Source organism: Saccopteryx bilineata, chromosome 3 (genome assembly GCF_036850765.1).
Source record: "Saccopteryx bilineata isolate mSacBil1 chromosome 3, mSacBil1_pri_phased_curated, whole genome shotgun sequence".
NCBI lineage: Eukaryota > Metazoa > Chordata > Mammalia > Chiroptera > Emballonuridae > Saccopteryx > Saccopteryx bilineata.
The window spans coordinates 249,039,009-249,063,626 of record NC_089492.1 but is presented as its reverse complement, the minus strand read 5'-3'; the positions used below and the strand labels follow the sequence as shown (position 1 = coordinate 249,063,626).

General features: G+C 46.8%; 1 protein-coding gene, 1 long non-coding RNA gene and 2 other non-coding genes across 4 annotated transcripts in view; 3 read left to right on the top strand and 1 right to left on the bottom strand.

The window, feature by feature from the left end:
* The first annotated feature begins 890 nt into the window (after positions 1-890).
* Positions 891-5,546, top strand: LOC136329057 (uncharacterized). The gene is made up of 3 exons (XR_010730145.1): positions 891-1,167; positions 2,359-2,874; positions 4,680-5,546. It is a non-coding gene; the product is annotated as an uncharacterized lncRNA (long non-coding RNA).
* A 13,467-nt stretch (positions 5,547-19,013) lies between these two features.
* LOC136332715 (U6 spliceosomal RNA) lies at positions 19,014-19,115 on the bottom strand. Its single transcript, XR_010730875.1, has one exon. It is a non-coding gene; the product is annotated as a U6 spliceosomal RNA (small nuclear RNA).
* Positions 19,116-20,510: 1,395 nt separating this feature from the next.
* LOC136332651 (U6 spliceosomal RNA) lies at positions 20,511-20,617 on the top strand. Its single transcript, XR_010730817.1, has one exon. It is a non-coding gene; the product is annotated as a U6 spliceosomal RNA (small nuclear RNA).
* Positions 20,618-21,222: 605 nt separating this feature from the next.
* Positions 21,223-24,618, top strand: part of ZYG11A (zyg-11 family member A, cell cycle regulator) — a 65,670-nt gene continuing 62,274 nt past the window's right edge. Inside the window, exon 1 of the mRNA XM_066269169.1 lies at positions 21,223-21,312. Coding sequence (XP_066125266.1) covers positions 21,223-21,312 — 90 coding nt within the window. The remainder of the gene's footprint in view (positions 21,313-24,618) is intronic.

Sequence of the window (24,618 nt, the reverse complement as noted above, 5' to 3'; positions counted from 1 at the left end):
CATGTTGGCTGTGTTTCCATTCATCCCATCCCCCATATCCCTGGAAGAGACTGGAGTTAAGATATTATATAGGGTGGAGGGTTTTCTGCACTGGCGAGAATTCTTGGGTTGCCTTGGAAATGTGTTAAGCCAGTATCCATGGTCACTATCGCAGCCGCCTGGCCCATGCAGATTCTCATTAGTTTCAGACAGTCGGTAAAGAAACAACGGAGCCACCTGACCGGGCGGTGGCGCAGTGGATAGAGCGTTGGACTGGGATGCGGTGGGCCCAGGTTCGAGACCCCGAGGTTGCCAGCTTGAGCAAAAAGCTCACCAGCTTGGACCCAAGGTCGCTGGCTCAAGCAAGGGGTTACTCAGTCTGCTGAAGGCCTGTGGTTAAGGCACATTTGAGAAAGCAATCAATGAACAACTAAGGTGTCGCCATGAAAAACTGATGATTGATGCTTCTCATCTCTCTCTGTTCCTGTCTGTCTATCCCTGTCTATCCCTCTCTCTGACTCTCTGTCCCTGGAAAAATAAAAAATGAATAAAAAATAAATCTTAACCTTAAAAAATATATATATATATATATAAAAGAAAAAGAAACAACGGAGCCAAGAACTGTTGGGCCATCACCTTTAATCCTAGCTTACACTCGGCGGGCAAGTAAAAACACACACTGGGCTCCAAAACCCACTCATTCAGTGCTCCCTAAGCTACTGACTTATTTGAGTTTCCTAGTGTAAGGTCGGTGGATAGAGGGATAGTCATGTGGAGAACTCAGACCCGCCCATTTTGGCTAGGACCACCCACAATCAAGCCCGCCAAAGGAAGCTTCCCAGGAACCATTTGGAAAGAAATGATCGTCTGCCAGCCAGTGAAATTTTACTACGTCATAGTAGCTCCACTTCCCTAGAGGGACCCTTTAAATATCTCCCACGCGGTTTAATCCGTGCAACTTCCCTATCCTCCATCTTTCTTTCCTCGGGGCCAGGGAACCTTGCCGGGTGGGGTGTGCTCTCTGTACTCAATAAAGCCGTTTACTTATTCCACACTTTGCGGCAATACCTTACATTTTGGTGCCGAAACCCAGGAACGAGTTAGCAGTCCGCAAGGACCGCTCCTTTCTCCTCCCCTCCGAGAAAGTACCAGGATCTCCGACTTCCACCCACTTCGGCGCACAGTGCGGTAAGTCCCCTGCCTCCAGCTTTCCTCTCAGTTCTTTCCTCTGAGACTCCCTGTCCGAAACCGTAGCTACGTCAAGGAACTCTTTTCCGTCGGAGTGCGTTTGCTTGTCCCCAAGCACATCCACTTTCGTCCGTGGCTGAACTCTTGAGGTTTTGGGTGTTTTTTTTTTGTATTTTTCTGAAGCTGGAAACGGGGAGAGACAGTCAGACTCCTGCATGCGCTCGACCGGGATCCACCTGGCACGCCCACCAGGGGCGACGCTCTGCCCACCAGGGGGCGATGCTCTGCCCCTCCGGGGCGTCTGTCGTGACCAGAGCCACTCTAGCGCCTGGGGCAGAGGCCAAGGAGCCATCCCCAGCGCCCGGGCCATCTTTGCTCCAATGGAGCCTTGGCTGCGGGAGGGGAAGAGAGAGACAGAGAGGAAGGAGGGGAGGGGTGGAGAAGCAAATGGGCGCTTCTCCTATGTGCCCTGGCTGGGAATCGAACCCGGGTCCCCTGCACGCCAGGCCGACGCTCTACCGCTGAGCCAACCGGCCAGGGCCTGAACCCTTGAGTTTTTAGGACGCTAATGCTCAGGTCTGACCACTCCGAGAACTGAGCGCGGCTGTGAGGGCACAGGAATTTCCCTCCCTAAGGAAGAAGAAACTGTTCTTCTCAGCTGTGGCCAGGCCACAGAACCCACTCATTAACCCACTTTATTAACCTGAAGGGTTTATTAGTCCTGAAGGGACTTTCGGTTTTAACACCCTCACCAATATAACTATTGCCAAAAAGCTGGGAACTGATTGGAGATCTCTTAAATACACGGCTCCTAATTATTGGCGCACCTGTCCTTAATCTCTGTGCTGCCTGTTCCACCGCACGGCCCTTTTTCTGGCCAGAGAAACCTCACCTAAAATCTCCACTCCTAATCTTTCCTTCTCCGCGGACTGCCAACTCTCTTTCCCTCCTGCCTGACCCCCGGGGGCGCCTCTCTCCCTCACTTTTTCTCTCTCTCCCTCTCTCGGAACTTTTCTCTGGTCCCTCTGCGGATGTCTTTTGTGCTCGCATCTCTCTTCCCTCTGAGAGTTCCGTCCCCCCTCCCTTCGCAAAAACCTGTTTCTTATTCGCCATCTACTACCATCTCTTTCTCCTCCCCTGCAGGCCAGGGGCCCCTGGTTTTCAGGACGTCCAACCCCAATTTTCTTACAGGAAGTTCCTGCCCTGTCCTGCCTTTGGCTCCAGCGTTTTTCCTGTGAGATCTGGATGCCGGGCTCCGCATGAGCCCCCCTCCTCTTATTCCCAATCCCCCAAACCCCTATCCGGAACCTGTGAACATGGCATTTAAAGTTTTTAACGGTCCCAACTACTAAAAACAGGCCTGTTTGCCAGGCCCCCATGCAGCAGAAGGTAACGCTCCAAACCCAAACTCTTGTGGCAACCCTGAGACCAGCAGAGCCACTAGCAGCTTGCTTTAAGTGTGGCAAGCAGGACCACTGGTCCCAGTAGGGCCCCTGCCTGTGGCTGCCCACTGAGCCCTGCCCTGACTGCAAGCAGCCCAGTCACTGGCGGAGTGATTGCCCCTTTGGGCAACAGGTTTTTTCCTTAGCGCCTCTACGTGGAGGACAAGCCGCCCAAACGGAAGGCCAATCCAGCCAGGTGGGTGCATCGCTCGAACTCCTAGGACACAGCCTGGACTCGGAGAACCCAGGGTTCTGCAACAAGTGGGTAAGTCAGTCCATCTCATTTCTTGTGGACATGGGGGCTGCCTTCTCTGTTTTTGCCTTTAAACTCTGGACCTCTAGTTCCTTCACAGGTTTCTGTTATGGGAATGGATGGGACCTTCTTCCTTTCCCCTTTTTATGCCACTCCTAACATGCAGTTTTGCCTCAAGCTTGCCTCCTTATAGGACCTCTGGCAGTCGGAACCACTGGACTCCATCCATCTCCAGCTCACCAAAAGGGTGGACCCTGAAAATTCCCCTATTACTCCTCTCTTTTTTTTAAAATCCTTACAGGACCGCATCTGCAAAGTTTCTCCAGTCACAGCCACCACCTTCTGATCTCCCCCTCCCCATGACGCCCCTATTTAGCAGGAAGTAGCTAGACGAATAAACGGCGCCCCTTTTTCTATTTAACACAAAAGGTCAGAATGTAAGGTTGGTGGATAGAGGGATAGTCATGTGGAGAACTCAGACCCGCCCACTTTGGCTAGGACCGCCCACAATCAAGCCCGCCAAAGGAAGCTTTCCAGGAACCATTTGGAAAGAAGCTATCGTCTGCCAGCCAGTGAAATTTCATGTCATAGTAGCTCCACTTCCCTAGAGGGACCCTTTAAATATCACCCACGCGGTTTAATCCGTGCAACTTCCCTAGCCTCCATCTTGCACCTCCATCTCTCTTTCCTCGGGGCCAGGGAACCTTGCCGGGTGGGATGTGCACTCTGTACTCAATAAAGCAGTCTGCTATTCCACACTTTGCGGCTCCGGCTCTCTTCCTTCCTTCTCGGGGAAAAATACCTTACACCTAGAATCAAAGGTTTCTAGCTCACCAGCCTTATTCACCTCTGTTCCCCATCTCCTTCCTTCTCCCTGCACAAACTGGCTTCTCCTTTAGCATTCTGCCATCTTGGCGCCTTCTCCTCTCCTCTCCACGTGGCCTTTATCTGCTCTCCTTTCTCTGCTCTCTCCTCTAACACTAATCTCAGGAACCAAGAGAGCAAGGTCCCGGTCTTCCCCACTTTATAGTGCAGAAATCCAAACCTTTAATCCATTATACAAAATAGGGAAGTCTCTAATACAAAGTCACTTATCTGAGGCATGATGGGACTCCTCATGAGAGTGTACCACCCTACATCAAAAAGGGTGGGAAAGGCTTAGTCCTGAAACCAAGCCCCAAGATACAAGAATCCTCCTGCCCACAGCCCACCCCCAACACATATTAATATAATCACACCCATCCCAAACAATCACCTGGGTGACAGGCTTCCACATGGGCAGCGCCATCTTTAACAAAGTGAGCATAATATATTTTATTTGCCCAACAATATGTGACTTTGTTTCTGAGTTCTCTTTAATTTGCTAATGACTTTGCTCTGCCCTATAAATAAAGCAGTTTTGGGGTGGAGACTTGCTCTTGCAAGCTATTAGCTGTGCAATGGGTCCTCCCAATCCTATCCTTTTTCTTTCTGTGTTTATTTTTTAATCCTGCACCGTTCCCACCCAAGACCTGCTAAATTATTTGCTGCGTGGGTTCACTACAGTAAGTTATGTCAGGAAATAGGTCTTAAATGGGTGCAAACTTTACCTTTAATTCTGTTCAAAATTTGGTGTACCCTATCGAAGAACATACCTTATGAGATATACAGTAGGCCTCCTCTAATATTATGTAGTTTGCCAGGGACCCCCTGAGAACTAGGAGAAACAGAACTACACAGGCAATTAGAGGCATTAGGCAAAGTAGCCTGTACCATATCCAAGTGGGTACTAGATAGGGCTCAAATCAGTTTGTTTACCTGTGTCCATTCTTCCCTAGGAGACCAGGTGTGGTTCATGGACTGGAATACAGCTCTCCTCTGACCCAGGTAGAAAGGATGCTATACCATAATCCTGACCACTCCTACTGCTACCAAGGTAGAAGGCATACCTGCCTGGATTCACCAGAGCTGGCTGAAGCCTGCAGCCCCTGCAGAGATGCCCTCGTGGACAGTAGAGATAGACCCCACCAACCCCTCTAAATTGACCCTGAGGAAGAGAACATGTCCTGCTCCAGCCCCAAACTGGAAGTTGGCTAGTCCATTGTTGGTCAAATAAAATATATGATGCTCACTTTGTTAAAGATGGCGCTGCCCACGTGGAGGCCGTCACCCAGGTGATATTAATGTGTGTTGGGGGGGGGGGGGCTGTGGGCAGGCAGGATCCTTGTAGCCTGGGGCTTGGGTTTGGGCTTAAGCCTTTCCCACCCTTTTTGATGTGGGGTGGTACAATCCCATCATGCCCCAGATAAGTGACTTTGTATTAGAGACTTCCCTATTTTGTATATTGGATTAAAGGTTTGGATTTCTACACTATAAAATGGGGGCAGAACGGGAGCTTGCTCTCTCGGTTCCTGAGATTATCATTAGAGGAGAGAGCAGAGAGAAGAGGGGAGAGAGGCCACGTGGAGGAGGCCAGGAGAAGCAGCCAAGATGGCGGAGTGTTGAGTGAGAAGCCAGTTTGTGCAGAGTTGGTGCAGGGAGAAGGAAGGAGATAGGGAACAGAGGTGAATAAGTCTGGTAAGCTAGAAACCTTTGATTCTAGGAAACTTGGATAAGTCAATAGCTTTGTGAGCACTGAATGTGATTGGGTTTTGGAGCCCAGTGTGTTTTTACTTGCCCGCTGGGTGCAAACTAGGATTAAAGATGATGGCCCATCAGTTTTTGGCTCCGTTGTTTCTTTACTGACTGTCTGAATCCAATGCGAACCTGCATGGGCCAGGCTGTTGTGATGGTAGCCGTGCCTACTGGCCATACATCCATGTACTACCAAAGCATGAGGAACTTGCCATAGGGCTCCTTATAATTGGACTCTGGAGAGGGAGAGGAACTAGGATAGAGGACAGTGAAATATGTATCCATATCACCATGGAAGGTCAAAAGGTCTCCACCACCTTGCTTTTGTATAGCTTCTGTGAGTGTAAGGTAACTCAGAAAGGGGCCTGTACCTATAATCAGACTCAATATTCAGTGTGTGACCCAGGGAATAACCAGCCCTATGTCTGTTATCATCCTACAGATCCTCCTACTGCAATATAGTATTTGACAGGAGGATGGGAAAAATAGATAGAACCAACAATAGCCCAGATGAAAGTTAAAAGAAACCCCAGTAGGCCCTGGCCGGTTGGCTCAGCGGTAGAGCGTCGGCCTGGCATGCGGGGGACCCGGGTTCGATTCCCAGCCAGGGCACATGGGAGAGGCGCCCATTTGCTTCTCCACCCCGCCCCCCTCCTTCCTCTCTGTCTCTCTCTTCCCCTCCCGCAGTCAAGGCTCCATTGGAGCAAAGATGGCCCAGGCGCTAGGGTGGCTCTGGTCTTGGCAGAGCGACGCCCCGGAGGGGCAGAGCATCACCCCCTGGTGGGCAGAGCCTCGCCCCTGGTGGGCATGCCGGGTGGATCCCAGTCGGGCACATGCGGGAGTCTATCTGACTGTCTCTCCCCGTTTCCAGCTTCAGAAAAATACAAAAAAAAAAAAAAAGAAAGAAACCCCAGTCAAGTTACACTGAGGTTTGATGCATGTGCAGCCATAAGCCAGGCGCCATGGGCACAGGGAAGGAACTGCAGGTCTCTCAGCTGGGAGAGAAGCTACAGGGTAGAAGAAAAGTATATATGTTCACAAAGTTTCACCTGTGAAACCAGCTGTGCACCATGGTCATGTGTCTTATAGGCAACCTGGGAAAAAATAGCATCAAAAGTAAAAAAACAAAAAAAAAAAGAAAAGAAAAGGGAAGTAGCCTGACCAGGCAGTGGCGCAGTGAATAGAGCATGGAACTGTGATGTGGAGGACCCAGGTTTGAGACCCTGAGGTCGCCAGCTTGAGTGCAAGCTCATCTGGTTTGAGCAAAACTCACCAGCTTGAGCACAGGGTCTCTGGCTCGAGCAAGGGGTCACTTGGTCTGCTGTACCCCTCACCCCTCATCAAGGCACATATGAGAAATCAATCAATGAACAACTAAGGAACCGCAATGAAGAACTGATGTTTCTCATCTCTCTCCCTTCCTGTCTGTCTGTCCCTATCTGTCCCTCTCTCTGACTCTGTCTCTCTCACAAGAAAAAAAAATTAAAAAAAAAAAAAGAAACAAAAGGGGCCTGATCGGGCAGTGGCACAGTGGATCGAGTGTCGGACTAGGATGCGGAAGACCCAGGTTTGATACCCTGAGGTCACCAGCTTGAGCGTGGGCTCATCTGGTTTGAGCAAAGCTCACCAGCTTGGACCCAAGGTCGCTGACTGGAGCAAGCGGTTACTCGGTCTGCTGAAGGCCTGCGGTCAAGGCACATATGAGAAAGCAATCAATGAACAACTAAGGTGTCACAACGAAAACTGATGATTGGTGCTTCTCATCCCTCTTTGTTCCTGCCTGTCTGTCCCTATCTGTCCCTCTCTCTTACTCTCTCTCTGTCTCTGTAAAAAAAAGAAAGAAAGAAAAGAAAAAGACTCATATACCTTCATTTGGCAGACAGTGGATACATATTCTGGATTTATAGTAACCTCTGTCAGAACAGGAGAGGCTGCTAAGCATGTTATAGCTCAGGGGTCCCCAAACTTTTTACACAGGGGCCAGTTCACTGTCCCTCAGACCGTTGGAGGGCCAGACTATAAAAAAAACTATGAACAAATTCCTATGCACACTGCACATATATTATTTTAAAGTAAAAAAACAAAACGGGAACAAATACAATATTTAAAATAAAGAACAAGTAAATTTTTTTTTTTTTTGTATTTTTCTGAAGCTGGAAATGGAGAGACAGTCAGACAGACTCCCGCATGCGCCTGACCAGGATCCACCCGGCACACCCACCAGGGGGCGACGCTCTGCCCCTCGGGGGTGGGGGGAGGTCGCTCTGTTGCGACCAGAGCCACTCCAGCGCCTGAGGCAGAGGCCCTAGAGCCATCCCCAGCGCCCGGGCCATCTTTGCTCCAATGGAGCCTTGGCTGCAGGAGGGGAAGAGAGAGACAGAGAGGAAGGAGAGGGGGAAGGGTGGAGAAGCAGATGGGCGCTTCTCCTGTGTGCCCTGGCCGGGAATCGAACCCGAGACTTCTGCACGCCAGGCCGACGCTCTACCACTGAGCCAACTGGCCAGGGCAAGAACAAGTAAATTTACATAAGCAAACTGACCAATATTTCAATGGGAACTATGCTCCTCTCACTGACCACCAATGAAAGAGGTACCCTTCCAGAAGTGTGGCGGGGGCCGCATGTGGCCCGCGGGCCGTAGTTTGGGGACCCCTGTTATAGCTCATTGTCTGTATGCATTGTTCTATTATTGGATTTCCTAAACTGGTTAAACTGAAAATGCTCCTGCATATGGAGCAAAAGCATTTACTGTATTTTGTCATTTTTACAATCTTTAAAGTTAAGGTATTATTAAAGTGTACCCAGTAAATATTTTAAGGTCAATTAAAAAAATTTTTTAAAGGTGCTAGTCATATCCTGGAACTCCTACGGGTCTACCATATCATACTTTTTACTTTAAAAAAAGTTTAAATTTCTTTTGAATGCTGAATAACAGGAGACGCCAAATCTTTTTCGCCTGCAAACAACTGCCTTCTTTATTTGATCCAGCTAATAACACTGTTTTGTCTTTTTCCAAATAGCTCCAGATATAAGGAAAAGATTTTTATAGGTGGATGGGGATCCTCAAACCCCTCAGCGAGATGTCCTGAGCATGGCTTTTTTTTTTTAATTTCCTTTTATAATTTTTATTTTTTTATTCATTTTTTTTAGAGAAGAGAGAGAGAAAGAAGAGAGAGAAAGAAGGGGGGAGGAGCAGGAAGCATCAACTCCCATATGTGCCTTGACCCGGTAAGCCCAGGGTTTTGAACTGGTGACCTCAGCATTCCAGGTCGACGCTTTATCCACTGTGCCACCACAGATGAGGCTGAGCATGGCTTTTAAGATACCTAGAGGCAGAAAAAGCCCAATAGAGATCAGGGGAACTACCAGCTTTTAGGATACACCCTTAAAGGCTCCAACGCCCCAAAGGGGTCTCATAGGATGCCATCTGGGTCCTGCTTCAATAGTGGAAAGGAAGGTCATTGAGCTAAAGCCTGCTAGACTTACATGCCTCTGCTGTGAGGAAACAGGGACACTGAAAGGTAGGCTTCCTCCTTGCTCCTCTAAGGGAGGGTTCAGTCTCTTCCAGCCCTGCTCCAGCCACCTATGACCTAAGCTTGCCCAGAATGCTGGGGTTTGCCACTGAAGGCTGATGGTGCCCAGGGCCGTCAGCCCCATCTACGACACTGTGGATGAGCCTAGGGTATTTCTTCCAAGAAGCAGGTAAACTGATCTCATTTGCACAAGGGCCACTTAACTGTGTCTTGCCTGAATAGTCAGGTTTTTTATTCTTCCCTCGAAGATCTCTGTTGTGGGTGTTGATAGTCCTATTTTCTGCTGCTTTGTTTAATATATAATGTTTCCTTTATTCCTCCTACCTCAATGCCCCACTCATATTTCAGTCTGGGACCTACTCCTAACTTAGAGCTCTCTTTCCCCCTTTTGCCAACTTCTGTTATGAATCTACCTCTGTCACCCAGCTTAGTGTATCCCAAGGTTCTCTTTACCAAGCCACAGTCACAGAGCTCCAGGGAAAAGCAACCTGGTCTCATCTCTCCAGGCAGAGGAGAACAGAAGCTCCATCTCCACACATGCTGCAGATGGCTTTTCCAGTCTACCTGAATCATTACCAGCTAGAAGCAGCGGTCATTGGGACTGGGACATGAGCTGCAAAGTATAGAATTGTGGCCCTGGCCAGTCAGCGGTAGAGCGTCGGCGTAGCGTGCGGAGGACCCAAGTTCGATTCCTGGCCAGGACACACAGGAGAAGCGCCCATTTGCTTCTCCACCCCTCCGCCGCGCTTTCACTCTCTGTCTCTCTCTTCCCCTCCCACAGCCAAGGCTCCATTGGAGCGGAGATGGCCCGGGCACTGGGGATGGCTCTGTGGCCTCTGCCCCAGGTGCTAGAGTGGCTCTGGTCGCAACATGGCGACGCCCAGGATGGGCAGAGCATCGCCCCCTGGTGGGCAGAGCATCGCCCCTGGTGGGCGTGCCGGGTGGATCCCGGTCGGGCGCATGCGGGAGTCTGTCTGACTGTCTCTCCCTGTTTCCAGCTTCAGAAAAATGAAAAAAAAAAAAAGTATAGAATTGTGACAACAATTCCAGTGCCATGCGAACTTTTCCTGGACTCCTGCTCCTTGTGACAGCTCCTAACAGACTGAACTGGGGTTGGGTTGCATTTTCCAGGGATTTGGCATGGTGATGGGGCCAACTTGGACTCGGTGAACATGTTAAGGACACTACTCTTTTATGGATTGTTGCTGTATTGGCCAAGAGTTTGCTTAAAGGCTTTAATCACTGTAAAAAAAAAAAAAAAAAGAAGACTAGATAAAGAAGATGTGGCACATATACACCATGGTATACTATTCAGCCATAAGAAATGATTACATTGGATCACTTACAACAAAATGGTGGGATCCTGATAACATTATACGAAGTGAAATAAGTAAATCAGAAAAAAACAAGAACTGCAGGATTCCACACATTGGTGGGACATAAAACGAGACTAAGAGACATGGACAAGAGTATGGTGGTTACGGGGGGTGGGGGGAGGGAAGGAGGGCAAGGGGGAGCGGGAGGGGGAGGGGTACAAAGAAAACTAGATAGAAGGTGACGGAGGACAATCTCTCTTTGGGTGATGGGTATGCAACAGAATTGAATGACAAGATAACCTGGACATGTTTTCTTTGAATATATGTACCCTGATTTATTGATGTCACCTCCCCCCAAAAAAAGAAAAGAAAAAAAGGGAAGTATACCTGAGAAAAGGAACAGCCCTGTCAAATTGCACTACCCATGGGTGCAATCCCTTAGAGCTAGTTATAACCAATCCTCTGGACCCCTGCTGGAAGAATGATGAGATATTAACCCTTACATTAATGGAGCTGGCCTAGACCCCTATGCTCAGTTTGTCATCCAAAGCCAGGTGCAGAACTACCCAGCTCGAGCCTTTCAAGTATATAAGTCTTTTTATGAAGAAGCAAGTAAGCCCCTGCTTTCTCCAACCCAATCTACTAAAAACTTATTCCTCAGGCTAGCAGAAAGGATAGCTCATTCCCTAACTATCACCTCTGCTATGTGTGTGGAGGTACCCTAGTGGGCGATCAGTAGCCATGGAAAGTCAAGGAACTGGTTCTCACCAAGACTTTGCCTAATGCCACAGCCCCCAGGATCTCGGAGGATAGTAGATTTTGAAACATACTATCATAGGGCAGTACTGCTTAGCCAGAAGAGGAGAAGTCTGACTGGATCAGTTGGGGAACTGACTTGCCTCGGGCAACAGTATTATAATGACACCTCCAAGCAAAGCAAATTGTGGGCAAACCAAACATAGTGAAATCTGTTGGCCAGATTCCCAGAGCTAACTAGAGCCTGGCAGGACCCAGGCAGGGCCCAAGACTGGATAACACCATGTGGACTTTACTAGATCTGTGGAAACAGGACCTATTCCTGCCTTCCCAGGAATTGGGAAGGGAGCTGTATAATTGGTATGATAAATCCATCCTTCTTCCTCCTGCTTCTGAAAACAGGGGAACTGCTTGGCTACCCGGCTTCATAGCCCTCACAATGAGTAAAGAGAGGACTCCAGATAGGAGACTAGAAAGATGATGAGTAGCCCCCAGAACAGATAATCCAATACTATGGGCCTGCCACCTGGGCAGAGAACAGGAGATACCATATCCCCGTTTACATGCTAAACCAGATTACTCAACTTCAGGCAGTTCTAGAAATCATTACCAATGAGACTGGGAGAGCCCTAACGTTCCTTGCATATCAACAAACTCAGATGAGAAACGCCATTTCCAAAACAGGTTGTCATTGCCTGACCAGGTGGTGGTGCAGTGGATAGAGCATCGGACTGGGATGCGGAAGGACCCAGGTTGGAGACCCCGAGGTCACCAGCTTGAGCGCGGGCTCATCTGGCTTGAGCAAGGCTCACCAGCTTGGACCCAAGGTAGCAAGGGTTACTTGGTCTGCTGAAGGCCTACGGTCAAGGCACATATGAGAAAGCAATCAATGAACAACTAAGCTGTCGCAATGCGCAACAAAAAACTGATGATTGATGCTTCTCATCTCTTTGTTCCTGTCTGTCTGTCCCTATCTATCCCTCTCTCTGACTCTCTCTCTGTCTCTAAAAAAACAAACAAACAGAAAAAAAAAACAGGTTGTCATTAGACTATCAATTGGCAGCAGAAGGAGGAGTATGTGGGAAATTTAATCTCACTAATTGTTGCCTGCAGATAGATGACCAGCGCCAGGTAGTTGAGAACCTGTCATCAAAAAGATGACAAAGCCTGACCTGTGGTGGCACAGTGGATAAAGCGTCGACCTGGAAATGCTGAGGTCGCCGGTTTGAAACCCTGGGCTTGCCTGGTCAAGGCACATATGGGAGTTGATGCTTCCAGCTCCTCCCCCCTTCTCTCTCTCTGTCTCTCCCTCTTCTCTCTAAAATGAATAAATAAAAAATTAAAAAAAAAAGAAAAAAAAAAAGATGAGGCCCTGGCCGGTTGGCTCAGTGGTAGAGCGTTGGCCTGGCGTGCAGAAATCCTGGATTCGATTCCCAGCCAGGGCACACAGGACAGGCGCCCATCTGCTTCTCCACCCCTCCCCCTCTCCTTTTTCTCTGTCTCTCTCTTCCCCTCCCGCAGCGAGGCTCCATTGGAGCAAGGATGGCCCGGGCACTGGGGATGGCTCCTTGGCCTCTGCCCCAGGCGCTAGAGTGGCTCTGGTCGCGGCAGAGCGACGCCCAGGAGGGGCAGAGCATCACCCCCTGGTGGTCAGAGTGTCGCCCCCTGGTGGGCATGCCGAGTGGATCCCGGTTGGGTGCATGCGGGAGTCTGTCTGACTGTCTCTCCCCGTTAACAGCTTCAGAAAAATACAAAAAAAAAAAAAAAAAGGATGACAAAGCCTAACCACTAACCAGGCGGTGGCACAGTGGATAGAGCATTGGACTGAGATGCGGAAGGACTCAGGTTCGAGACCCCAAGGTCGCCAGCTTAAGCGCAGGCTCATCTGGTTTGAGCAAAGCTCACCAGCTTGGACCCAAGGTCACTGGCTTGAGCAAGGGGTTACTTGGTCTGCTGTAGCCCCCCGGTCAAGGCACATATGAGAAAACAATCAATGAACAACTAAGGTGTCGCAACAAAAAACTAATGATTGATGCTTCTCATCTCTCTCCATTCCTGTCTGTCTGTCCCTATCTATCCCTCTCTCTGACTCTCTCTCTGTCTCTGTCTAAAAAAAAAAAAATGATTTGCATCAAATTACACAGTAAGTAGAGGAGCTTGTAGATTAAATCTAGACACTGTTTAAATTTTTAAAAATTATTTATTGATTTTAGAGAGAGGGTGTGGGGAGAGAGAGATGGAAATATCCATCTGTCCTGACCAGGTGGTGGCTCAGTGGATAGAGTGTTGGCCTGGGACACAGAAGACTCAGGTTTGAAACCTTGGGGTTACCAGCTTGAGTGTGAGTTTACCAGCTTGAGCACGGGGTTACCAGCTTGAGCACGGGGTTACCAGCTTGAGTGTGGGATCATAGACATAAGCCCAAGGTCGCTTGGCTGGAGCCCCCCAGTCAAGGCATGTATAAGAAAGCAAAGCAATCAGCCTGACCTGTGGTGGTGCAGTGGATAAAGCGTCGCCAGTTTGAAATCCTGGGCTTACTTGGTCAAGGCACATATAGGAGTTAATGCTTCCTGCTCCTCCCTCCTTCTCTCTCTCTCTCTCTCTCTCTCTCTCTCTCTCTTTCTCTCTTTCTCCTCTCTAAAAATTGAATAAAATCTTTTTTTAAAAAATAAAGCAATCAATGAACCGCTAAAATGCTGCTACTACGAGTTGATGCTTCTCATCTCTCTTCTTTCCTGTCTGTCTCTCTCGCTAAAAAAAATAATAATAAAATAAAATATGAAAAAAAGAATCTATGGAACAGCCTTAGGGAACCATTTCTCTAGTAATCTAGTTCCCCAGGAGCCCTTTCCCTTTCTCCAAGTTCACTCCTTCAGTGTATTTCCTTTACTAATAATCTTCCAGGGACACCTCTTAACTCTTTCCTATTTAGGGCTGCTGACATTTGGTACTTCTCTAAATTTCCAGTTCCTTTCTTTGTTTCCTAGGCAGGCCCTTTCTACACTAAAGATTTTACTGCTGATCACTACAATGGGAGAAATAAACCAAAGCTAACAGATCTAGAGATGGGTAATTCACAAATTTTATTAGGTAGTGTCTGTGTTCCCGATGCCCAGAAAGAGACAAAGACATGACCCTCTCCCTTAGAAACAACCTATTTGAAGAGAAAAAAAATTAAGACATCAGGTGTTAACCAATCTCTTGATTTTTGAAAATTTGCAAGTTTGATATTATTTATCTCATTTTCCAAAACAGGAAACTGAAGCTCGTAGGTTGAATAACTATCTTTTTTTCATTTGTTTCCAGGTAACCCTTTCATGAATTATCTTCAACTAATATTATTGGCCACCTTCTAGGCATGGTTTTAGGTCTGGGGATACAACATGTTGTTTATAATTTTTTCTTAGTGGGAAGAGGCAGAAAATAAACAGAAATAAAATAAATATATAGCATGACAAATAGTGTTAAGTATGTAAGCAGAACAAAAGGGACAAGAAGTGTGGGGAGGGTGTGCGGATGGTGGTGAGGATTTCCTTTTAATGTATCATAGTGAGGGAAGTTCTTATTAATTAGGCAACATTTGAACAAAAACTCAAAGAGCCATCAGTGAGGGTAGCAAGGAGTTCAATAGTGCCAGGAGGAGTGGCAGAAGATGAGATGAGAAAAGGGTATGCAGAGGACATATTATGTAGAAACTAGTAGAGCATTATCCTAAAAATGTTTTAGTTATTTTTTAATTCTATGTGAGATGGGAAGCTGTTAGAGATTTTTGGGGCAGAAGAGTGACATGATTGTTTAAAATGACCACTCCAGGTCCTATGTTGAGAATAGATATTAAAGGAGCAAGGGTGGAAGCTGGGAAACCAAACAGGAGAATACTGTGAAAATCCAAGTGGGTAACGACAGGGGCTTGGACCAGGGTAGCAGTGGTGGGAGAGGTAAGACACAAGCTGTCTCTGAATGTGTATATATTTTGAATATAGAGCAAACAAGATATAATTTTAAAAAAAGATTTTATTTATTGATTTTACACAGGGGTGGGGAATGAGAAGTAGTTGCTTCACTCTAGTTATTTATTGGTTGCTTGTCGTATATGTGCCTTGAACAGGCAAGCCCAAAGCTTTGAACAGGCGACCTCAGCATTCCAGATCAACACTTTATCTACTGTGCCACCACAGGTCAGGCAAGATTTTTTTAAAGATAGGATATAAAAATAATAGAGGAGTTAAAAATGATTTCCAAAGTTTTTGTCATAAGCCACTAAAAGGAATTGCTATATACTGACTTGGGAAAGACTTAGAAAAAGTAAGTTGAGGAGAGACTATCAGGAGTCTATTTTTGGATACATTAAGGCCATTTAGATAACCAGGTGGACATACTGAGTAGACAGCAGGATATATGAGTCTGAAGTTTAAAAGTGAGGTATAAGCTAGACCAGTGGTGGGATTCAGCCTGTTTGTACCAGTTCAGAAAAATGGAAACCTAATTTTTTGTTGAGTTCAGCGAACAGTTGTTAAAATGGCACATGAGGCCCTGGCCGGTTGGCTCAGTGGTAGAGTGTCGGCCTGGCGTACAGAGGTCCCGGGTTTGATTCCCGGCCAGGGCACACAGGAGAGGCGCCCATCTGCCTCTCCACCCCTCCCCCTCTCCTTTCTCTCTGTCTCTCTCTTCCTCTCCCGCAGCCGCAGCCGAGACTCCATTGGAGCAAAGATGGCCTGGGCGCTGGGGATGGCTCCTTGGCCTCTGCCCCAGGCGCTAGAGTGGCTCTGGTCGCGGCAGAGCGACGCCCAGGAGGGGCAGAGCATCACCCCCTGGTGGGCAGAGCGTCGCCCCCTGGTGGGCATGCCGGGTGGATCCCGGTCAGGCGCATGTGGGAGTCTGTCTGACTGTCTCTCCCCGTTTCCAGCTTCAGAAAATTACAAAAAACAAACAAAAAAATGGCACATGAAATCAGGGTTCTCTCTGAGCCGGGCTCCTAGGCAGCCACCCAATGTGGAAATCACAAATTTACATTCCTTACTTTTTTTTTTTATTATTCATTTTAGAGAGGAGAGGGGGAGAGAGAGGGGGGGAGAAAGAGAGAGAGAGAGAGAGAGAGAGAGAGAAGGGGAGAAGAGCTGGAAGCATCAACTCCCATATGTGCCTTGACCAGTCAAGCCCAGGGTTTCAAACCGGCGACCTCAGCATTTCCAGGTCGACGCTTTATCCACTGTGCCACCACAGGTCTCCTTACTTTTTTTAATGTTCACCTGCACAAGAGCGTACTGTATTCTAAGTGCCCATTATAATGTTCATTCAGTTCATAGTTGAAAAAAGTTGCAGGTGAGGACAACAGTCAAGATCTTTCTTGCCTGACTGGACAGTGGTGCAGTGGATAGAGCGTTGGACTGGGATGCGAAAGACCCAGGTTCGAGACGCTGAGGTCGCCAGCTTGAGCGAGGGCTCATTTGGTTTGAGAAAAAGCTCACCAGCTTGAGCCCAAGGTCTCTGGCTCGAGCAAGAGGTTACTCAGTCTACTGAAGGCCTGCAGTTAAGGCACGTATGAGAGGGCAATTAATGAACAATTGAGGTTGCAGCACACAAAGAAAAACTAATGATTGATGCTTCTCATCTCTCCGTTTCCTGTCTGTCTGTCCCCGTCTATCCCTCTCTCTGACTCTCTCCCTGTCTCTGTAAAAAAAAAAAAAAGAAAAAAAAAGAGATCTTTCTTTAATTTTTCTTTTTTGTTATAGAGACAGAGAGAGGGACAGATAGGCAGGAAGGGAAAGAGATGAGAAGCATCAATTCTTTGTTGTGGCATCTTAGTTGTTTATTGATTGCTTTTTCATATGTGCCTTGATGGGGGTAAGGTGGGGTTACAGCAGAGCGAGTGACCCCTTGCTCAAGCCAGCGACCTTGGGCTCAAGCCAGTGACATTGGGCTTCAAGCCAATGACCTTTGGGCTCAAGCCAGCAACCATGGGGTCATATCTATGATTCCATGCTCAAGCCAGCAACCCCGCACTCAAGCTGGTGAGCCTGCACTCAAGCTGGTGACCTTGGGGTTTTGAACCTGGGGCCTCTGCATCCCAGCCTGATGCTCTATCCATTGAACCACTGCCTGGTTAGGCAAAAATATCTTAAATAACAATTTTACTATTTTTTTGTCAGGTGTTATTTAATATTTTTTTCATAAATATTTTAAAACTTTTTCTTATGGCTTGACCTGTGGTGGTACAGTGGATAAAGCGTCGACTTGGAATGCTGAGGTCACCGGTTCAAAACCCTGGGCTTGTCTGATCAAGACACATATGGGAGTTGATGCTTTCTGTTCCTCCCCTCTTCTCTCTCTCTCTCACACACACACTCCCTTCTCTAAAATGAATAAATAAAATCTTTTAAAAAACTCTTAAAAATCTAGTTTTGTGTACTTTTTTTTTTTTAATTTTTATTTTATTTATTCATTTTAGAGAGGAGGGGGGGGTAGAGAGACAGAGAGAGAGAGAGAGACAAGGGGGAGGAGCTGGGAGAATCAACTCCCATATGTGCCTTGACCATGCAAGCCCAGGGTTTTGAACCGGCAACCTCAGCATTTCGAGGTCGACGCTTTATCCACTGCGCCACCACAGGTCAGGCTACTTTTTATTGTTCTTATTTAAGTATTAAATGCATGAAATAATAAACTACCTTTAGGTATATAATTTTTTTTTTATACTTAAAATAGTCATTAGGGCAGAGAACCGGTTGTTAAATTATTTGAATACTATCACTGGACTAGACATATAAAATTGAGATACATGAACACATATATTGCTTTTAAAGTTATGAAATTACACAAAGTCACCACAAGTAAAAGAGACCAGATAGAGAAGAGGTATAGAAGTACTAAATCCTAGGGTACCCAAAGATTTAGAAGTCCAGGTGATGAGGAATCAAGAGGATAAGAAGGGCCTAACCTGGTGGTAGTGCAGTGGATAGAGCGTGGGGCTGGGACCCAGAGGACCCAGGTTTGAAACACTGAGGTCTCCAGCTTGAGCGCAGGCTCATGACATGACCCTATGGTTGCTGGCTTGAGCCCAAAGGTCACTGGCTTGAGCAAGGGGTCACTTACGCTGCTGTAGCCCCCAGTCAAGGCACATATGAGAAAGCAGTCAATGAACAACTAAGGTGCCACAACACCTTATGCATCAAAGACTTGATACTTCTCATCTCTCTACCTTCCTGTCTGTCTGTCCCTCTCTCAGTCTCTCTTTCTGTCACCAATAAATAAAGAAATAAATAAAAAGGATGAGAAGGATGGCAATAATCCAAAAAAGAGAGAAATGGTAATGCAGGAGGAAAAAAGGATGTTGCTGGATGATATCTTTGAATAAGCAGTAGGGAATGAGATTTAATGCACAAGTTCACGGGTTGGCCTTAGATAAGTTCAAATTGCAGAGTAATAGGAGGAAATGCAAAAACAAAGAGCCTACACTGGTGGATAGATTTGACAATGGGAGTTTGGGATGTTCTTTTTTCCCCAAAAATTTTATTTATTCATTTTAGAGAGGAGAGGGAGAGACAGAGAGAGAGAGAGGAGAGACAGAGAGAGAGAAGGGGGGAGAGGAGCTAGAAGCATCAACTCCCATATGTGCCTTGACCAGGCAAGCCCAGGGTTTCGAACCAGCGACCTCAGCATTTCCAGGTCGACGCTTTATTTATTTATTTAAATTTAATTTTTTTATTTTTTATTTATTCATTTTTTAGAGAGGAGAGGGAGAGACAGAAACAGAGAGAGAGAGAGGAGAGACAGAGAGAGAGAGAAGGGGGAAGGAGCTGGAAGCATCAACTCCCATATGTGCCTTGACCAGGCAAGCCCAGGGTTTCGAACTGGGGACCTCAGCATTTCCAGGTCGACGCTTTATCCACTGCGCCACCACAGGTCAGGCGGGATGCTCTTTTTTGATTGTTTTTCTTTCTTTTTTTTTAATGCTTTATGAATTTGTATGTCATCCTTACTCAGGGGCATGCTAATCTTCTCTGTATCATTCCAATTTTAGTATATGTGCTGCTGGAGCAAGCCCAATTGCTTTTCTTTTTTTCAGTGAAAGAGGAAGCTGAAAGTTTGGTGTTGGAAGTTTGAGGACAGAGGAGAAGCTATGATCTAATTCAGGGGTCGGGAACCTTTTTGGCTGAGAGAGCCATGAATGCCACATATTTTAAAATGTTATTTTGTAAGAGCCATACAACGACCCATGTATGTTACATATTATCCAATAAAAATTTAGTGTTGTCCCAGAGGACAGCTGTGATTGGCTTCAGCCACCCACAACCATGAACATGAGCAGTAGGAAATGAATGGATTGTAATACATGAGAATGTTTTATATTTTTAAAATTTTTTAAATTTATTCATTTTAGAGAGGAGAGAGAGAGAGAGAGAGAGAGAGAGGGAGAGAGAGAGAAGAGAGAGACAGAGAGAGAGAAGGAGGGAGGAGCTGGAAGCATCAACTCCCATATGTGCCTTAACCAGGCAAGCCCAGGGTTTTGAACCGGCAACCTCAGCATTTCCAAGTCGACGCTTTATCCACTGCGCCACCACAGGTCAGGCTGTTTTATATTTTTAACATTATTTTTTTTATTAAAGATTTGACTGCAAGCCAGATGCAGCCATCAAAAGAGCCACATCTGGCTCGCGAGCCATAGGTTCCTGACCCCTGATTTAGTTCATTAAAAAAATAAGAATATTGACTTGGACTTGGAATTAGAAAACTCGATTACGGCTCCCAGATTTTCCATGCATCAGGTTGGTTAAATTTGTCTATTCAACCTCTCAGGTGTTCAGTTTCTCAATAGGTAAAATGGAGCTACCTACTGTCCAGAGGTGTGTGTGTGTGTGTGTGTGTGTTAAATAAAAGAATAAATGTGAAAGAAAAAGCATTTTGCAAAGTTATTTGTACTTGAAAAATAATTTTAACATTTGAATGAGCTACTCAAGGACTTGCTTTGTGAGTATTGTCATGTGCTTTACATACATTATCTTATTTAATCCTCACATTGACCCCGTGAGGCAAGGACTTCTTATTCCATTTTACTGTTGGCAAGTTGAGCCTCTACTCTAGAGGTGCTAAGAATCTTGCCCAAGGTTCAGAAGTTACTAGAAGGCGGAGCGGCATGCCAATCAAGGATTCAAATCCAAGGCCCAGACTGAAGAACTATACTTTTCCAAGACATATTTTCTTTTTGATTAGCTCAAGTGTAGTAATTTAGTGCTTTTTTGGCGCAGGTTATAAGGGTCGCTTGGGACCTTTTAGGGAACAAGAAAGATGAGTTGTTCGTTCTGTGGACTTTAACAGGTTAAAGTGGTTTTGATATTTGATTCGTCCAGTATCGATGGCAGCTGAAACAGAGAGGACTTATAGGAGAGAGGTGCTGTTGCCAGATTTTTAGGAGGCAGCTTTTAAAAAACTATTTTCATGCTTGCTTGGGCAGCATATATACTAAAATTGGAACGATACAGAGAAGATTAGCATGGCCCCTGCTCAAGGGTGACACGCAAATTCATGAAGTGTTCCATATTTTTAATTGAATGACAAGATAACCTGGACATGTTTTCTTTGAACATATGTACCCTGATTTATTGATGTCACCCCATTAAAATTAATAAAAATTAAAAAAACAAAACAAAACAAAAAAACCCCCTGTATTTTCAAGTATTAAAAATACACATTCTACTCCCCAATTCTATAAACTGGTCTACGGGCATCCATGCCCGCCGAGGGCGACAGCAATGTGGCGTGAACCCTGAGGGTGGGTCTTAGGTTGGTCTCACAGGGGTGGGTCGGGACTGCGCCAGTCGTTGGGCAAGAGTAAGGTAGGTCTGGGCCGTTAGGGTGGCGGAAAGAAGACGGTTGGGCCCTGACAGGGTGGAGTAGTGGTCAGAGGGGCGGGGGTGGGGATGGTGAGGACTCCTCCTGGGGGCGGGCCTGCGGCCGGCCTGCCGTCGCGGGGTGTGGCCGCTGCGGGCGCGTGCGCATCGCTACGCGGGGCGTTTCAAAAACCTTGCTGCTGGAGCCAAACGGCGCCTAGGCTGCGTGCGACGCCCGCGGACCCGAGCTGTCCAGCAGCCTCCCACAGCGGCCCGGCTCGACGCCCGCTCTGTCCTCACGCTCTGCTGGCGGGGTTGCCATGGTTCATTTATTGCATTCGGGCCTCTCGCCCTGGACCATCGTCCTTCCCGACGCTCGGAAGGATGCCCTGGGCTTTTCCGTGGTGCAGGTGAGCACTCGGGTGGGGGCTAGGACGCGAACCCCGGTAGGACGTGCGATGCCGGGAGAGCGCGGCGAGTCGTCAGAGACGTGCGGAGGTATTTGCTCGGTTGACGCGGGGTCAAGTCTGAAGAAGCTGAGCTCCTGCGGAACTCACATTGGCCAAGCGCAAGCTGGAAGGGACTTGACTGCCCGGGGCGTCCAAGCTCAGGGCCGTGCGCAGGACCTTGCGCAGCTGAGTGAAGGCACCGCGAGAGCAAGTCCCGCCCCTGCTTGACCTTGGGCGAGTTACCCTTCTGGTCTCTGGCTCTCCCCTGGGCGGCTGCGGCTGGTTTTTTTGCCGGGTGGTGTAAGATTGGATGTTACGTGCTGAGCATCACGCTAGGCCTGGCCCGCAGTAGACCGTGGTATTTGTTGTAATGAACCAAATGCCCCAAACCTCGACGGTTCCCCCGCGTGCATTGTGGACACCGTATCCCCTCGAGGGGCGCACCAGCCCCTACTACCCAAGTCCTTGGGGACGGGCACGGTACCCGGAACACCCTCCTGAGTGGGCTGGGGAAACTAGAAACCCTGAGGACTGAAATTCCTTCATTTTCAGTGTTTCTTTTCCTTCTTTTTTAACTTGGAATGCCTTTTAAACTAAACAAAATGCAAACTAAAAGAATGGCGCCTACTGTGGGTTAAGTGGTATCACATTAAATTAAAAAGTTACTAACTTTAGGGGGGGAGAGAGAAAGAGAAACAAGCATCGATTTGTTTTTCCACTTGTTTATGCATTCGTTACTTGGTTCTTGGAGGTACTCTTTTTTTTTTTAATTTATTCATTAGAGAGAGAGAGAGAGAGAGAAGGAGGGGAGGAGCAGGAAGCATCAACTCCCATATGTGCCTTGACCAGGCAAGCCCAGGGTTTCGAACCAGTGACCTCAGCATTCCAGGTTGATTGCTTTATCCATTGGGCCACCACAGGTCAGGCCTTGGAGGTACTCTTACCGGATATCCTACCGGCAACCTTGGCATGTGGGGTTGGTTGTGGCTCCAACTTGCTGAGCTATAGAGCTGGGGCAGTATCGCATTTCTGAAGTAAATCCCATCATCTCTTTTATTTGGGGTGGAGAATAGGCATTATAGTCTTCGTTAAACTGCTGTGTAGGGAAGTTGAGAACCCTGAAAGTTAATTGATTTGCTTATGAACTTGAACTTGACATTAGGTGTAATGATGTCAGTTACCACATTCTACAACAAACACCCCAAGGACCATCCTCTTAGAACTGAAAACCTAGTGAAGGCTCAACCCAAAATTAGTACAGAGGGAAGGAAATATTCTGATTGAGGGTATATTTTACCTCCCACTGTACTCCTGTAGTACTCTTTTGGACTTAACTTTTAAAAGCTTCTACATTAGTTCTTTTTTTTTTTTTTTTTTTTTACAGAGACAGAGAGAGAGATAGATAAGGACAGAGACAGGAATGGAGAGAGATAAGAAGCATCAATCATTAGTTTTTCATTCCACACCTTAGTTGTTCATTGATTGCTTTCTCATATGTTCCTTGACCATGGGGCTTCAGCAGACCGAGTAACCCCTTGCTTGAGCCAGTGACCCTGGGTCAAGCTGGTGAGCTTTGCTCAAACCAGATGAGGCTACGCTCAAGCTGGTGACCTCAGGGTCCCGAACCTGGGTCCTCTGCATCCCAGTCCGATGCTGTATCCACTGCGCCACTGCCTGGTCAGGCCTAAATTTGTTTTGTAGATAATTGAGAGACTGGGTTTTTAGAAGCAGTGTCTCAAACACATTTTTTTGTTTAGTAAGTTTTTATTTTAATTTATTTAAAAATTTATATTTACTGATTTTAGAGAGAAACAGGAAAGCCCTGACCTGGTAGCTCAGTTGCTTGGAGCATCATCCAGATAAACCAAGGTTGCGAATTCAATCCCAGGTCAGGGCACAGAAGTGGAACAATGAATAAATGTCTATCTTTTTGTTGCTGTCTCTCTGTCTCTTCCCCCCTTCCTCTCTCTCTAAGAATTAATAAATTAATTTAAAAGGAATCAACCAACGAATAAGTGGAACAACAAATCAGTGTTTCTTTGTTTTTCTCCCTCTGTCTCCCTCTCTCTCTAAATCAATCTATAAAAATTTTAAAAAATATTAAAAAAAAAAAAAAAAAGCCCTCCACAACGTTCAATTAGAAGTTGATAATAGGAGACTCACAGGCTGGCTGAAGGAGGAAAGTGCTGGCCTGGTTAGTTTTATAAGAAGTTTATTTAGCCTGACCTGTGGTGGCGCAGTGGGATAAAGCGTCGACCTGGAACACTGAGGTTGCTGGTTCGAAACCTTGGGCTTGCCCGGTCAAGGCACATATGGGAGTTGATGCTTCCTGCTCCTCCCTCCCCTTCTCTCTCTCTCTCTCCTCTCTCTCTAAAAATTAATAAATAAAATATAAAAAAAAATTTTTTTTTAAAAAATATAAAAAAAAATAAAAAAATAAAAATAAAAAAAAGAAGTTTATTTAGCCTAATCAGGCAGTGGTGCAGTGGATAGAGCATTGGACTGGGATGTGGAGGACCCAGGTTCGAGACCTGATGTCGCCAGCTTGAGCCCAAGGTTGCTGGCTCAAGTAAGGGGTTACTAGGTCTGCTGTAGCTCCATGGTCAAGGCACATGAGAAAGCAATCAATGAACAACTAAGTGCCACAACAAAGAACTGATAATTGATGCTTCTCATCTCTCTGCGTTCCTGTCTGTCTGTCCATCTCTCTGACTCTTGCTCTGTCTCTGTAAAAAAAAAAAAGAAAGTTTATTTATACATCTGCAAAACAGAATGGCTGAGACCCTAGTCATATCAGTGGAGAGCTGCAGGAAGGGGTGTCTGACAAAAGGGTTGCTGCAGACATTTGCTGGCATGGGGTTGGGACATGCCCAGATCAGCATATCTTGGTTTGTTGCCTTTTGTCATAGACTCTCTCCCTTTCTGATGGCCTTGTCCCAAGGACATTTCCCAGAACCTTCCCAGGGTGGTAGGGGAGGGGGAAGTTGGGTGAGGGAGATGCTTAATGAAGAAGTTGAGGGGAATTTGAGTTTAAAGGGGCTTTGGATTTAAAGGAGCACTGAACCCAAACCTAACATTATATAGCCTTTGTTGTTTAAGGAATAGGGGTAAAGGTCTCTTTTTCTGTATCTACTTTCTGCTGGTTAGGGTCTGTGAAGTATTTATGGGGAGGTGGATGAATGGGAGTTGTTTGGTTGTTGATGTGATCTTCTGGGGTTCGGGCTATGTGGTATGAAGTGGTGGTTTGAAGTAACATACAGTAATTTA